The 14,730-nt window shown below is 56.4% G+C and overlaps 1 protein-coding gene across 6 annotated transcripts in view; it reads left to right on the top strand.

The window, feature by feature from the left end:
* Positions 1-14,194, top strand: part of srbd1 (S1 RNA binding domain 1) — a 107,140-nt gene extending 92,946 nt beyond the window's left edge. For all 6 annotated transcript variants that reach the window (XM_036956125.2, XM_036956129.2, XM_036956124.2 and 3 more), the window contains exons 20-21: positions 11,981-12,165; positions 13,618-14,194. In XM_036956125.2, coding sequence (XP_036812020.2) covers positions 11,981-12,165; positions 13,618-13,910 — 478 coding nt within the window. In that variant the 3' untranslated portion in view covers positions 13,911-14,194. The remainder of the gene's footprint in view (positions 1-11,980; positions 12,166-13,617) is intronic.
* Positions 14,195-14,730: the final 536 nt, after the last annotated feature.

Below are 14,730 nucleotides of genomic sequence, written 5' to 3'. Positions count from 1 at the left end.
CCCATTCAAGAAATGTTGAACCAGGAACAGATATAGCCCTTGGTTCTCCCCAGACCTGACTGCCCTTAACCAACACAAAAACATATGGCATTCTGCATAAGCATCGAACAGCCCCTGTGATATGCAGCTGTTCAGGGAAGCTAGAAACCAATATACACAGGCAGTTAGAAAAGCCAAGGCTAGCTTTTTCAAGCAGAAATTTGCTTCCTGCAACACTAACTCAAAAAAGTTCTGGAACACTGTAAAGTCCATGGAGAATAAGAACACCTCCTCCCAGCTGCCCACTGCACTGAAGATAGGAAACACTGTCACCACTGATAAATCCACTATAATTGAGAATTTCAATAAGCATTTTTCTACGGCTGGCCATGCTTTCCACCTGGTTACTCCTACCCCGGTCAACACCACGCCACCCCCCACAGCAACTCACCCAAGCCTTCCCCATTTCTCCTTCTCCCAAATCCAGTCCGCTGATGTTCTGAAAGAGCTGCAAAATCTGGACTCCTACAAATCAGCCGGGCTTTCTTTCTAAAATTATCTGCCGAAATTGTTGCCACCCCTATTACTAGCCTATTCAACTTCTCTTTCTGAGATTATTATATTTACTTTGCCACCATGGCCTTTTTTTTGCCTTTACCTCCTTTATCTCACCTCATTTGCTCACATCGTATATAGACTTGTTTCTACTGTATTATTGACTGTATGTTTGTTTTACTCCATGTGTAACTCTGTTGTTGTATGTGTCGAACTGCTTTGCTTTATCTTGGCCAGGTCGCAATTAGAAATGAGAACTTGTTCTCAACTTGCCTACCTGGTTAAATAAAGGTGAAATAAAATTGTGATAAATAAATAACCGAAAGATTGCTGGTTTGAATCCCCGAGCCAACTAGGTGAAAAATCTTGCGATATTCCCTTGAGAAAGGCACTTAACCCTAATCGCTCCTGTTAGTCGCTCTGAATAAGAGCGTCTGCTAAATGACTAAAATATAAATATTATCAAAAATATTCACCTACTGTACAGTATGCGGTACAGAAGTGATGATTGAGAGCCCACTTGGCTGGCTGGTTGGCTGGCTGGCTGTGTAATAGACTGGGTCAACTCTCTTAACTCCTTCAAGGTGGATCTGGACAGGCTCTATGCTGAGGCCCACCCAGCCTCTGTGTGTAGCCCTGTGCCTCGTCCAGCGCTCTGGCCCCGTCACCACTGGTTCTCATTACCACCCAGAGGGAGAGGAGAGGTGGAGAGGGTACTCACTGGGCCTCGTCCAGCACTCTGGCCCCGTCACCACTGGTTCTCATTACCACCCAGAGGGAGAGGAGAGGTGGAGAGGGTACTCACTGGGCCTCGTCCAGCGCTCTGGCCCCGTCACCACTGGTTCTCATTACCACCCAGAGGGAGAGGAGAGGTGGAGAGGGTACTCACTGGGCCTCGTCCAGCGCTCTGGCCCCGTCACCACTGGTTCTCATTACCACCCAGAGGGAGAGGAGAGGTGGAGAGGGTACTCACTGGGCCTCGTCCAGCACTCTGGCCCCGTCACCACTGGTTCTCATTACCACCCAGAGGGAGAGGAGAGGTGGAGAGGGTACTCACTGGGCCTCGTCCAGCACTCTGGCCCCGTCACCACTGGTTCTCATTACCACCCAGAGGGAGAGGAGAGGTGGAGAGGGTACTCACTGGGCCTCGTCCAGCACTCTGGCCCCGTCACCACTGGTTCTCATTACCACCCAGAGGGAGAGGAGAGGTGGAGAGGGTACTCACTGGGCCTCGTCCAGCGCTCTGGCCCCGTCACCACTGGTTCTCATTACCACCACCCAGAGGGAGAGGAGAGGTGGAGAGGGTACTCACTGGGCCTCGTCCAGCACTCTGGCCCCGTCACCACTGGTTCTCATTACCACCCAGAGGGAGAGGAGAGGTGGAGAGGGTACTCACTGGGCCTCGTCCAGCGCTCTGGCCCCGTCACCACTGGTTCTCATTACCACCCAGAGGGAGAGGAGAGGTGGAGAGGGTACTCACTGGGCCTCGTCCAGCGCTCTGGCCCCGTCACCACTGGTTCTCATTACCACCAGACAGAGGGGGTGGAGAGGTGGAGAGGGTACTCACTGGGCCTCGTCCAGCGCTCTGGCCCCGTCACCACTGGTTCTCATTACCACCCAGAGGGAGAGGAGAGGTGGAGAGGGTACTCACTGGGCCTCGTCCTGCACTCTGGCCCCGTCACCACTGGTTCTCATTACCACCAGGCAGAGGGAGAGGAGAGGTGGAGAGGGTACTCACTGGGCCTCGTCCAGCGCTCTGGCCCCGTCACCACTGGTTCTCATTACCACCCATAGGGAGAGGAGAGGTGGAGAGGGTACTCACTGGGCCTCGTCCAGCGCTCTGGCCCCGTCACCACTGGTTCTCATTACCACCCAGAGGGAGAGGAGAGGTGGAGAGGGTACTCACTGGGCCTCGTCCAGCACTCTGGCCCCGTCACCACTGGTTCTCATTACCACCCAGAGGGAGAGGAGAGGTGGAGAGGGTACTCACTGGGCCTCGTCCAGCACTCTGGCCCCGTCACCACTGGTTCTCATTACCACCCAGAGGGAGAGGAGAGGTGGAGAGGGTACTCACTGGGCCTCGTCCAGCACTCTGGCCCCGTCACCACTGGTTCTCATTACCACCCAGAGGGAGAGGAGAGGTGGAGAGGGTACTCACTGGGCCTCGTCCAGCGCTCTGGCCCCGTCACCACTGGTTCTCATTACCACCAGGCAGAGGGAGAGGAGAGGTGGAGAGGGTACTCACTGGGCCTCGTCCAGCACTCTGGCCCCGTCACCACTGGTTCTCATTACCACCCAGAGGGAGAGGAGAGGTGGAGAGGGTACTCACTGGGCCTCGTCCAGCACTCTGGCCCCGTCACCACTGGTTCTCATTACCACCCAGAGGGAGAGGAGAGGTGGAGAGGGTACTCACTGGGCCTCGTCCTGCACTCTGGCCCCGTCACCACTGGTTCTCATTACCACCAGGCAGAGGGAGAGGAGAGGTGGAGAGGGTACTCACTGGGCCTCGTCCAGCACTCTGGCCCCGTCACCACTGGTTCTCATTACCACCACCCAGAGGGAGAGGAGAGGTGGAGAGGGTACTCACTGGGCCTCGTCCAGCACTCTGGCCCCGTCACCACTGGTTCTCATTACCACCCAGAGGGAGAGGAGAGGTGGAGAGGGTACTCACTGGGCCTCGTCCAGCGCTCTGGCCCCGTCACCACTGGTTCTCATTACCACCACCCAGAGGGAGAGGAGAGGTGGAGAGGGTACTCACTGGGCCTCGTCCAGCGCTCTGGCCCCGTCACCACTGGTTCTCATTACCACCAGGCAGAGGGAGAGGAGAGGTGGAGAGGGTACTCACTGGGCCTCGTCCAGCACTCTGGCCCCGTCACCACTGGTTCTCATTACCACCCAGAGGGAGAGGAGAGGTGGAGAGGGTACTCACTGGGCCTCGTCCAGCACTCTGGCCCCGTCACCACTGGTTCTCATTACCACCCAGAGGGAGAGGAGAGGTGGAGAGGGTACTCACTGGGCCTCGTCCTGCACTCTGGCCCCGTCACCACTGGTTCTCATTACCACCAGGCAGAGGGAGAGGAGAGGTGGAGAGGGTACTCACTGGGCCTCGTCCAGCACTCTGGCCCCGTCACCACTGGTTCTCATTACCACCACCCAGAGGGAGAGGAGAGGTGGAGAGGGTACTCACTGGGCCTCGTCCAGCACTCTGGCCCCGTCACCACTGGTTCTCATTACCACCCAGAGGGAGAGGAGAGGTGGAGAGGGTACTCACTGGGCCTCGTCCAGCGCTCTGGCCCCGTCACCACTGGTTCTCATTACCACCACCCAGAGGGAGAGGAGAGGTGGAGAGGGTACTCACTGGGCCTCGTCCTGCACTCTGGCCCCGTCACCACTGGTTCTCATTACCACCCAGAGGGAGAGGAGAGGTGGAGAGGGTACTCACTGGGCCTCGTCCAGCGCTCTGGCCCCGTCACCACTGGTTCTCATTACCACCCAGAGGGAGAGGAGAGGTGGAGAGGGTACTCACTGGGCCTCGTCCAGCGCTCTGGCCCCGTCACCACTGGTTCTCATTACCACCAGACAGAGGGGGTGGAGAGGTGGAGAGGGTACTCACTGGGCCTCGTCCAGCGCTCTGGCCCCGTCACCACTGGTTCTCATTACCACCACCCAGAGGGAGAGGAGAGGTGGAGAGGGTACTCACTGGGCCTCGTCCAGCACTCTGGCCCCGTCACCACTGGTTCTCATTACCACCACCCAGAGGGAGAGGAGAGGTGGAGAGGGTACTCACTGGGCCTCGTCCAGCACTCTGGCCCCGTCACCACTGGTTCTCATTACCACCACCCAGAGGGAGAGGAGAGGTGGAGAGGGTACTCACTGGGCCTCGTCCAGCGCTCTGGCCCCGTCACCACTGGTTCTCATTACCACCCAGAGGGAGAGGAGAGGTGGAGAGGGTACTCACTGGGCCTCGTCCAGCGCTCTGGCCCCGTCACCACTGGTTCTCATTACCACCCAGAGGGAGAGGAGAGGTGGAGAGGGTACTCACTGGGCCTCGTCCAGCACTCTGGCCCCGTCACCACTGGTTCTCATTACCACCAGGCAGAGGGAGAGGAGAGGTGGAGAGGGTACTCACTGGGCCTCGTCCAGCACTCTGGCCCCGTCACCACTGGTTCTCATTACCACCAGGCAGAGGGAGAGGAGAGGTGGAGAGGGTACTCACTGGGCCTCGTCCAGCACTCTGGCCCCGTCACCACTGGTTCTCATTACCACCACCCAGAGGGAGAGGAGAGGTGGAGAGGGTACTCACTGGGCCTCGTCCAGCACTCTGGCCCCGTCACCACTGGTTCTCATTACCACCCAGAGGGAGAGGAGAGGTGGAGAGGGTACTCACTGGGCCTCGTCCAGCGCTCTGGCCCCGTCACCACTGGTTCTCATTACCACCACCCAGAGGGAGAGGAGAGGTGGAGAGGGTACTCACTGGGCCTCGTCCAGCGCTCTGGCCCCGTCACCACTGGTTCTCATTACCACCCAGAGGGAGAGGAGAGGTGGAGAGGGTACTCACTGGGCCTCGTCCAGCACTCTGGCCCCGTCACCACTGGTTCTCATTACCACCCATAGGGAGAGGAGAGGTGGAGAGGGTACTCACTGGGCCTCGTCCAGCACTCTGGCCCCGTCACCACTGGTTCTCATTACCACCACCCAGAGGGAGAGGAGAGGTGGAGAGGGTACTCACTGGGCCTCGTCCAGCACTCTGGCCCCGTCACCACTGGTTCTCATTACCACCACCCAGAGGGAGAGGAGAGGTGGAGAGGGTACTCACTGGGCCTCGTCCAGCGCTCTGGCCCCGTCACCACTGGTTCTCATTACCACCCAGAGGGAGAGGAGAGGTGGAGAGGGTACTCACTGGGCCTCGTCCAGCACTCTGGCCCCGTCACCACTGGTTCTCATTACCACCAGGCAGAGGGAGAGGAGAGGTGGAGAGGGTACTCACTGGGCCTCGTCCAGCACTCTGGCCCCGTCACCACTGGTTCTCATTACCACCAGACAGAGGGGGTGGAGAGGTGGAGAGGGTACTCACTGGGCCTCGTCCAGCACTCTGGCCCCGTCACCACTGGTTCTCATTACCACCCAGAGGGAGAGGAGAGGTGGAGAGGGTACTCACTGGGCCTCGTCCAGCACTCTGGCCCCGTCACCACTGGTTCTCATTACCACCAGGCAGAGGGAGAGGAGAGGTGGAGAGGGTACTCACTGGGCCTCGTCCAGCACTCTGGCCCCGTCACCACTGGTTCTCATTACCACCCAGAGGGAGAGGAGAGGTGGAGAGGGTACTCACTGGGCCTCGTCCTGCACTCTGGCCCCGTCACCACTGGTTCTCATTACCACCAGGCAGAGGGAGAGGAGAGGTGGAGAGGGTACTCACTGGGCCTCGTCCAGCACTCTGGCCCCGTCACCACTGGTTCTCATTACCACCACCCAGAGGGAGAGGAGAGGTGGAGAGGGTACTCACTGGGCCTCGTCCAGCACTCTGGCCCCGTCACCACTGGTTCTCATTACCACCCAGAGGGAGAGGAGAGGTGGAGAGGGTACTCACTGGGCCTCGTCCAGCGCTCTGGCCCCGTCACCACTGGTTCTCATTACCACCACCCAGAGGGAGAGGAGAGGTGGAGAGGGTACTCACTGGGCCTCGTCCAGCGCTCTGGCCCCGTCACCACTGGTTCTCATTACCACCCAGAGGGAGAGGAGAGGTGGAGAGGGTACTCACTGGGCCTCGTCCAGCACTCTGGCCCCGTCACCACTGGTTCTCATTACCACCCATAGGGAGAGGAGAGGTGGAGAGGGTACTCACTGGGCCTCGTCCAGCACTCTGGCCCCGTCACCACTGGTTCTCATTACCACCACCCAGAGGGAGAGGAGAGGTGGAGAGGGTACTCACTGGGCCTCGTCCAGCACTCTGGCCCCGTCACCACTGGTTCTCATTACCACCACCCAGAGGGAGAGGAGAGGTGGAGAGGGTACTCACTGGGCCTCGTCCAGCGCTCTGGCCCCGTCACCACTGGTTCTCATTACCACCCAGAGGGAGAGGAGAGGTGGAGAGGGTACTCACTGGGCCTCGTCCAGCACTCTGGCCCCGTCACCACTGGTTCTCATTACCACCAGGCAGAGGGAGAGGAGAGGTGGAGAGGGTACTCACTGGGCCTCGTCCAGCACTCTGGCCCCGTCACCACTGGTTCTCATTACCACCAGACAGAGGGGGTGGAGAGGTGGAGAGGGTACTCACTGGGCCTCGTCCAGCACTCTGGCCCCGTCACCACTGGTTCTCATTACCACCCATAGGGAGAGGAGAGGTGGAGAGGGTACTCACTGGGCCTCGTCCAGCACTCTGGCCCCGTCACCACTGGTTCTCATTACCACCACCCAGAGGGAGAGGAGAGGTGGAGAGGGTACTCACTGGGCCTCGTCCAGCACTCTGGCCCCGTCACCACTGGTTCTCATTACCACCACCCAGAGGGAGAGGAGAGGTGGAGAGGGTACTCACTGGGCCTCGTCCAGCGCTCTGGCCCCGTCACCACTGGTTCTCATTACCACCCAGAGGGAGAGGAGAGGTGGAGAGGGTACTCACTGGGCCTCGTCCAGCACTCTGGCCCCGTCACCACTGGTTCTCATTACCACCAGGCAGAGGGAGAGGAGAGGTGGAGAGGGTACTCACTGGGCCTCGTCCAGCACTCTGGCCCCGTCACCACTGGTTCTCATTACCACCAGACAGAGGGGGTGGAGAGGTGGAGAGGGTACTCACTGGGCCTCGTCCAGCACTCTGGCCCCGTCACCACTGGTTCTCATTACCACCAGACAGAGGGAGAGGAGAGGTGGAGAGGGTACTCACTGGGCCTCGTCCAGCGCTCTGGCCCCGTCACCACTGGTTCTCATTACCACCCAGAGGGAGAGGAGAGGTGGAGAGGGTACTCACTGGGCCTCGTCCTGCACTCTGGCCCCGTCACCACTGGTTCTCATTACCACCAGGCAGAGGGAGAGGAGAGGTGGAGAGGGTACTCACTGGGCCTCGTCCAGCGCTCTGGCCCCGTCACCACTGGTTCTCATTACCACCCATAGGGAGAGGAGAGGTGGAGAGGGTACTCACTGGGCCTCGTCCAGCGCTCTGGCCCCGTCACCACTGGTTCTCATTACCACCCAGAGGGAGAGGAGAGGTGGAGAGGGTACTCACTGGGCCTCGTCCAGCACTCTGGCCCCGTCACCACTGGTTCTCATTACCACCCAGAGGGAGAGGAGAGGTGGAGAGGGTACTCACTGGGCCTCGTCCAGCACTCTGGCCCCGTCACCACTGGTTCTCATTACCACCAGGCAGAGGGAGAGGAGAGGTGGAGAGGGTACTCACTGGGCCTCGTCCAGCACTCTGGCCCCGTCACCACTGGTTCTCATTACCACCCAGAGGGAGAGGAGAGGTGGAGAGGGTACTCACTGGGCCTCGTCCAGCGCTCTGGCCCCGTCACCACTGGTTCTCATTACCACCAGGCAGAGGGAGAGGAGAGGTGGAGAGGGTACTCACTGGGCCTCGTCCAGCACTCTGGCCCCGTCACCACTGGTTCTCATTACCACCCAGAGGGAGAGGAGAGGTGGAGAGGGTACTCACTGGGCCTCGTCCAGCACTCTGGCCCCGTCACCACTGGTTCTCATTACCACCACCCAGAGGGAGAGGAGAGGTGGAGAGGGTACTCACTGGGCCTCGTCCAGCACTCTGGCCCCGTCACCACTGGTTCTCATTACCACCCAGAGGGAGAGGCGAGGTGGAGAGGGTACTCACTGGGCCTCGTCCAGCGCTCTGGCCCCGTCACCACTGGTTCTCATTACCACCACCCAGAGGGAGAGGAGAGGTGGAGAGGGTACTCACTGGGCCTCGTCCAGCACTCTGGCCCCGTCACCACTGGTTCTCATTACCACCCAGAGGGAGAGGAGAGGTGGAGAGGGTACTCACTGGGCCTCGTCCAGCGCTCTGGCCCCGTCACCACTGGTTCTCATTACCACCCAGAGGGAGAGGAGAGGTGGAGAGGGTACTCACTGGGCCTCGTCCAGCACTCTGGCCCCGTCACCACTGGTTCTCATTACCACCACCCTAAGGGGAGGGGAGAGGAGGTGGAGTGGGTACTCACTGGGCCTCGTCCAGCACTCTGGCCCCGTCACCACTGGTTCTCATTACCACCACCCAGAGGGAGAGGAGAGGTGGAGAGGGTACTCACTGGGCCTCGTCCAGCACTCTGGCCCCGTCACCACTGGTTCTCATTACCACCACCCTAAGGGGAGGGGAGAGGAGGTGGAGTGGGTACTCACTGGGCCTCGTCCAGCACTCTGGCCCCGTCACCACTGGTTCTCATTACCACCCAGAGGGAGAGGAGAGGTGGAGAGGGTACTCACTGGGCCTCGTCCAGCACTCTGGCCCCGTCACCACTGGTTCTCATTACCACCACCCTAAGGGGAGGGGAGAGGAGGTGGACTGGGTACTCACTGGGCCTCAAGTGAGAAGCAGAGGCCCATGGCTGGGCTCCCTCCCTGGTACCCCTTAAACACAAACACACCAGGCTGAAACCTGAGCCCTGCAGAACCCCCCCGCCCCAAACCAAAGACGCCACCCTACCGCCCACCCGCCACAACCACCACCAGGGCCTGCGCTGTGCCTGTTCATAAATCAACCCGTGTTCCCCCTACCCCCCTTCCAGGAGAGACACACTACCTCTGTGGCTCTGGTGACCAGCACAGAAATCAGGGAGAAAGGGAGAGTGGGAGAGGGGTGTTTCTGAAGAAAGGCTTCTTATTTTACTGTTTTGTTTTGTCTGGTTTGTTGCCTGATCTAGATAGATGATAGCTGGGGGGCATTTGTTGAGTTCCATGATGACTGTGTGTGTGTGTGTGTGTGTGTGTGTGTGTGTGTGTGTCTTTTTAGAATTTGTCTGTGTGTTCATGTCTATGATTTTTGTGTGTGTGTGTGTGTGTGTAGATTTGTGGGGCCGTGTATGCTTTGGTTCATTATGTTGTGCTTTACTTGACCATAGTGTGTATTGATTGGGCTACACAGAGCCCACATGCACACTTCGTGTTGTGTGGCTAGAGAGGTAAAGTGATCTGGAGTGATGTGAGCTGCCTGGCTGCCGCGTGAGACTAACTGAGCCAGGCTGGAAGTCATCAGCCGGCCAGGAGAACCAACATGGAGAACCGGCAAGTCTGTTACTATGTGCTCCGTGTGTACTTTTCACTATTTTTCAGAATTCACTCATGGGACTTTTCTCTTTTTCTTGTTTATGCTTTACCTTGGTGAGCTGAGCAGGATGCTTACTGACTGACTGACTGACTGTAAACTCTATGTATTAGGGAGGGTTTTTCCTATGTGGTCATTCTATACCTGTGTCTGGCCTTCTCAGTGCCAGAGGATCCTAGCAGGTCTGTGGGTTAGTTCTTAAGGACACTGGAGGGTCTGGATAGACAGAGGCCACAGTTTAAGGGCACCATTCGTCTCAGTCCAGAGACAAGCTCGGGGCCAGAGGTCGAACGGCAAGGGGTGAGTGGCTGGGCAGAGACCCCACAGCTGCACTGTACAGTTTGTACACAGCCTGTGTAGAGTTCCATCTCCACAGCCAACTGCACTTGTCAACGAGACGTGTGTGTGCATGTCTGCGTATTAATAAGAGTAGGTTCTGTGTGTGTACATTATGAATGTGTCTTTCCAGCAGCAGTCATCCTCTGGGGCAGCTACAGGAAATGGGTGTGGCCTGGACCCACCTGCTCTGTCAGTCACAGGGAGGACAGCTGCTGCTGAGTAGCTGGCGTCAGGATTCCACGACAACAGACGGACATCCATCACCGACAATAGCTGCCTAGCGGGTCCTCCTGCCCTCAGCTGTGGCCTGCATTCCTACTGCCCCCCCCCCCCTCCACAACCCCCTATAGAGCTTTCAGATCCCCTGCAATCCTACAGGCACCTCTGGCCAGTCTGACCCCATCCCTTGGGCCTACACTCCTAGGTTCTAGATATCACCTTCTTTCTAAGAGTGTACTGTCTGTTGGCTGTCTGCTCTGTACAAGTACACACTTTGAGGGATTACATTTCAGATTCAGATCTAGATTTAGAGTTCTGGATTTGCACCTGTTAGTAATTTCTTGACCCATATTTTAGTCATTCTGATTGTGTCTAGGATGGTTCCTATCATGTTATGTGATGGTCTATTTGAATGGCTGCTCATTCATGGAGTGATGAGACATTATTCAGAAAGTGGGATGGGCCTCCATCATACTTGCTAGGGATTGGTGGAGGCCTACCCAGTCAGATGACTGGCGGCTGAGTGCTCCAGTCCAGGTTGAGCAGGGGCGGGCTCCCAGGTCTCGGTGGCGATGGTGTTTACCAGCCTGCGTAGACAGAGGTGATTTATGGAGAGGTGAGGGGTGACGTCCCTGCAGTGTGCACTTATGAACAGAGAGAGCATGAGCTGGGACTCTGAAACCAGAGATTTAGGGCATAATTATTCTCACACCTCAATCCCCCTCCTCCTCCCATTCACCCTGAGGCCTCTCAATTGGTCTGCCAGGGGGCCAGGCACACGTGCTGCGGCCCACCATGGAGCGCAGTTAAAAAGTCATTCATTAAGACTGCTTACCCCACCTGTGTGTGAACTGGCCTGCAGGGACAGAGAGCGAGCAGGAGAGAGGATGGAGATGGGTTAGGAGCAGGGGGGGGGGGGGGCTGTTCCCTCCGTAACTAGGGCTCCTCAAGCAGGCAGGCTTCTCACACCAGCAGGCAGGCTTCTCACACCAGCAGGCAGGCTGGCAGGCTTCTCACACCGGCAGGCAGGCTTCTCACACCATCAGGCAGACAGGCAGGCTTCTCACACCATCAGGCAGGCAGGCAGGCTTCTCACACCATCAGGCAGGCAGGCAGGCTTCTCACACCATCAGGCAGGCAGGCAGGCTTCTCACACCATCAGGCAGGCTGGCAGGCTTCTCACACCAGCAGGCAGGCAGGAAGGCTTCTCACACCAGCAGGCAGGCTTCTCACACCATCAGGCAGGCTGGCAGGCTTCTCACACCAGCAGGCAGGCAGGCAGGCTTCTCACACCAGCAGGCAGGCAGGCAGGCTTCTCACACCAGCAGGCTGGCAGGAAGGCTTCTCACACCAGCAGGCTGGCAGGTAGGCTTCTCACACCAGCAGGCAGGCAGGCAGGCTTCTCACACCAGCAGGCTGGCAGGACACCAGATTATTACTTATGGTTCTTTTGTTTCTCTGTGTTTGTTCGTAGTTGATGCACCAGTCCATGTATTGTATTGTTGTGTCCCTGATAAGCGACTTTGGGTCCTTAAAAAGCACAATATAAATCCCATGTTATTTTATATATATTCATTATTATCCATATTATGATGCTGTGTCTGACTCCCCTGTCTCTCCTCTCCTTAGTTTCCTGTCCCTGGTAGGGGGTAGTGTGGACCAGATGGGCCGGCCAGAGCTCAGACAGTGTGTGGAGGCCAGTGTGAAATGTCAAGGTCTAGAAGCCCTGGCTGAAACCCTCAACACCACCCCAGACACACTGCAGCTCATCATAGACGGACTCACCCAGCCTCCTGGCTTTGACATCCGCCAAGGTAAAACCTCACCTCTGTCCCAGACCTACTGTCATCATAGTCCTATTACAGGAGTCTGGTGTCAGAGCCTTGTCCTGGGACGTATCTAAAGCCATTCACCCTTTACTGGACGCCTCTCCTGAGGACCATTACTACAACTCACCCATATCAACGGGCCTGTTATGAATGTTATCCTACTCCAGCCCAGCCCAAGCACTGACCCAACCTGTCATTTAATAAGACTGGGCCTCTCTCTCCCTTTCTCTCTCTTTCTCTCTCTCTCTCTCTCTGTGGCTTTTGGTCAGCTGGTTAATTGGTCAGCTGGTTCCTATTGTAGAACAGTTAAAAAGTGATCCAGTCATCTCAACAAGCACGGCTCCTCCTCGTCATGAAACATTATATACTGTTATCACACATCCTGGCAGGAAAACAGTGTTGTGCTTATCCTGCCTAGTGGTTGTAGCAGAGGCCGTGTTGTTGTTTTATAGATGATCTTAGTTTTTCTCAACTAGACGCCACAGGGGAGGGAGGTCACCGTTGAGGACGCAGAAGTGTAGTTCTGGATTTCTCCTTAAAGAGAGGAGCCTCTTTCTCATTAATGATATATCTGTCGGCAGGCAGGACAGTAACGACCTGGGTCTTCCCCCTCCAAATGATGACAGGGGACATCAAAGCCTGGAGCACTGCCCGGCCCAGTCTAGGCCCCTCAAACACACAGTCTCTGGGGAACTGGGGAGGGGGTTGGATCTACACTATGAAGGGGAGGTAGATGAGAGAGAGAGTGGGGGATGATATGAGGGAGAGAAGCCAGAATCACAACCCAGACCACTGGCACTCTGTCTGTCTGTCCTAAGTGTATCAGTTCGCCTCACTTCAGAGGGATTGTAGACTGGCTGGTCATTGCTGACAAGTATGAAGTGCGGTAGAGAAATGGAGCGATCCACAGCCTCAAGTGTTGACATGGCTTCAATTCTGCACAGAAATGTTCCATTGTCATGTTCGGTCTCTAAAGGGCATGCTGGTAGCAGCACTGGTGCAGTGAGTTCAGATCAGTCATGGGCGACTGTCAATCATATTGAATGAGAGAGGGAAGTGGAGGGGTGTGCAGGGTAGTGTGTTGGGAGCTGGGTGTCAGCGTCTGGAGGTCATGGGTTCAGCAGCAGGTTGAGGTGCTCAGGTTCTGTTGTGATGTGTCTCGGTGCATACTCAGCTGTGTCAACAGATAGCATGCGATTCGGGTGTTAGGAGAGGATAATTGTAGATGAGTGTTTCCTGGACCGTGAGCCCATGTTGAAGTTAATGCTCCAGAAAACAGACAAAATGGAAAACTGAAAAAGCAAAGCCCGCGAGGAATGTGGAAGTATGCAGAAGCAAATATTGGGTATCCTGCTTAGGAATATGATATCTGGTCTTCATTCCACTGTTTTACCTCCCTCCTTTCCTTTCACTCCTTCTCTCTTTCACTCCCCCCAGACTTCGAGAAGGCAGACTTCAAGCGTGGCATTGTGTCTATGAGTGACCTGAGAGAGGGGGTGGTTCTGACGGGCCGGGTGGAAAACGCCACTCTGTTCGGGGCCTTCGTGGACATCGGAGTGGGCCGCAACGGGCTGATCCATAAGAGGTACATCACCCCAGACAAGCTGCCAGCTGACCAGAGGAGACGCAGCCTAGCCCTAGGCCCCGGGGAGAAGGTGGAGGTCAGGGTGCTCAACGTGGATCCTCAGCGGGGCCGCATTGGACTGGACCTCATACGGGTCCTCAGATAGACCAGTGTGGACTGGACCATGGCTTTGCACTTAGGTCATGTTCAGTAGAAATGTCAAATGTTTTAAAACAGGAAAAGTACTACCTGAACACAACCCTTCTGTGTAGCCACTCCTAGAACATCTCTGTGACAGAAGATGCTGATATGTTCTGTTCTGTTCATGTAGTTTTCAGTATGTTGGACCAACTCTTTATGCCTCAGTTTGTATTATTTTAAAAACAATGTTTAAACATGTTTTGAGAAATGTATTAATAAATGGAAAATTATCAGCCAAAGTGATAAAAATCAAGCCTAACTGAATTTTTGTTAAACCCAGTATTGTGACATTGTCTGTTAAATGATGATTGGCTAGGCACTCGTTTAAATTATTCCCACCTGCTGGATGCCGTTACTGTGGCAAGTATCAGACAGTGTCTCTGCTGTCTTGTTACCCAGACAGCCCTACCAGTGAGTTGATTGACAGTCTCTGAGGGGCGGGGTAGGGGGAGATGGAGGTCTCTGCCAGACTGCAATAAGCCAGAGGGCCACAGAGAGAGGAGCCCAGACACAATTATCCCAGGACAGAGCTGTTGTGCCTCACTAATCATACGCTTCAAAATGAATCCCATATTCCCTTCTGTATTATCCAATCTGTTTGTGTTGATGTGGCACAAATTGAGAAATGCATCAATAAGGCACACACAAGCCTGCTGGAGTCCCCTGTGTAAACCTTGGAGAATACCCAACCAGTGTTGCTCCCTCCAGGATAGAAGGGGCATTTGCCTACTGGAGTCCCCTGTGTAAACCTTGGAGAACACCCAACCAGTGTTGCTCCCTCCAGG

Source organism: Oncorhynchus mykiss, chromosome 20 (assembly GCF_057628025.1).
Source record: "Oncorhynchus mykiss isolate SJ-2025 chromosome 20, ASM5762802v1, whole genome shotgun sequence".
NCBI classification, from domain to species: domain Eukaryota; kingdom Metazoa; phylum Chordata; class Actinopteri; order Salmoniformes; family Salmonidae; genus Oncorhynchus; species Oncorhynchus mykiss.
The sequence above is the reverse complement of the archived record's forward strand: the minus strand, read 5'-3'. Positions and strand labels throughout refer to the sequence as shown.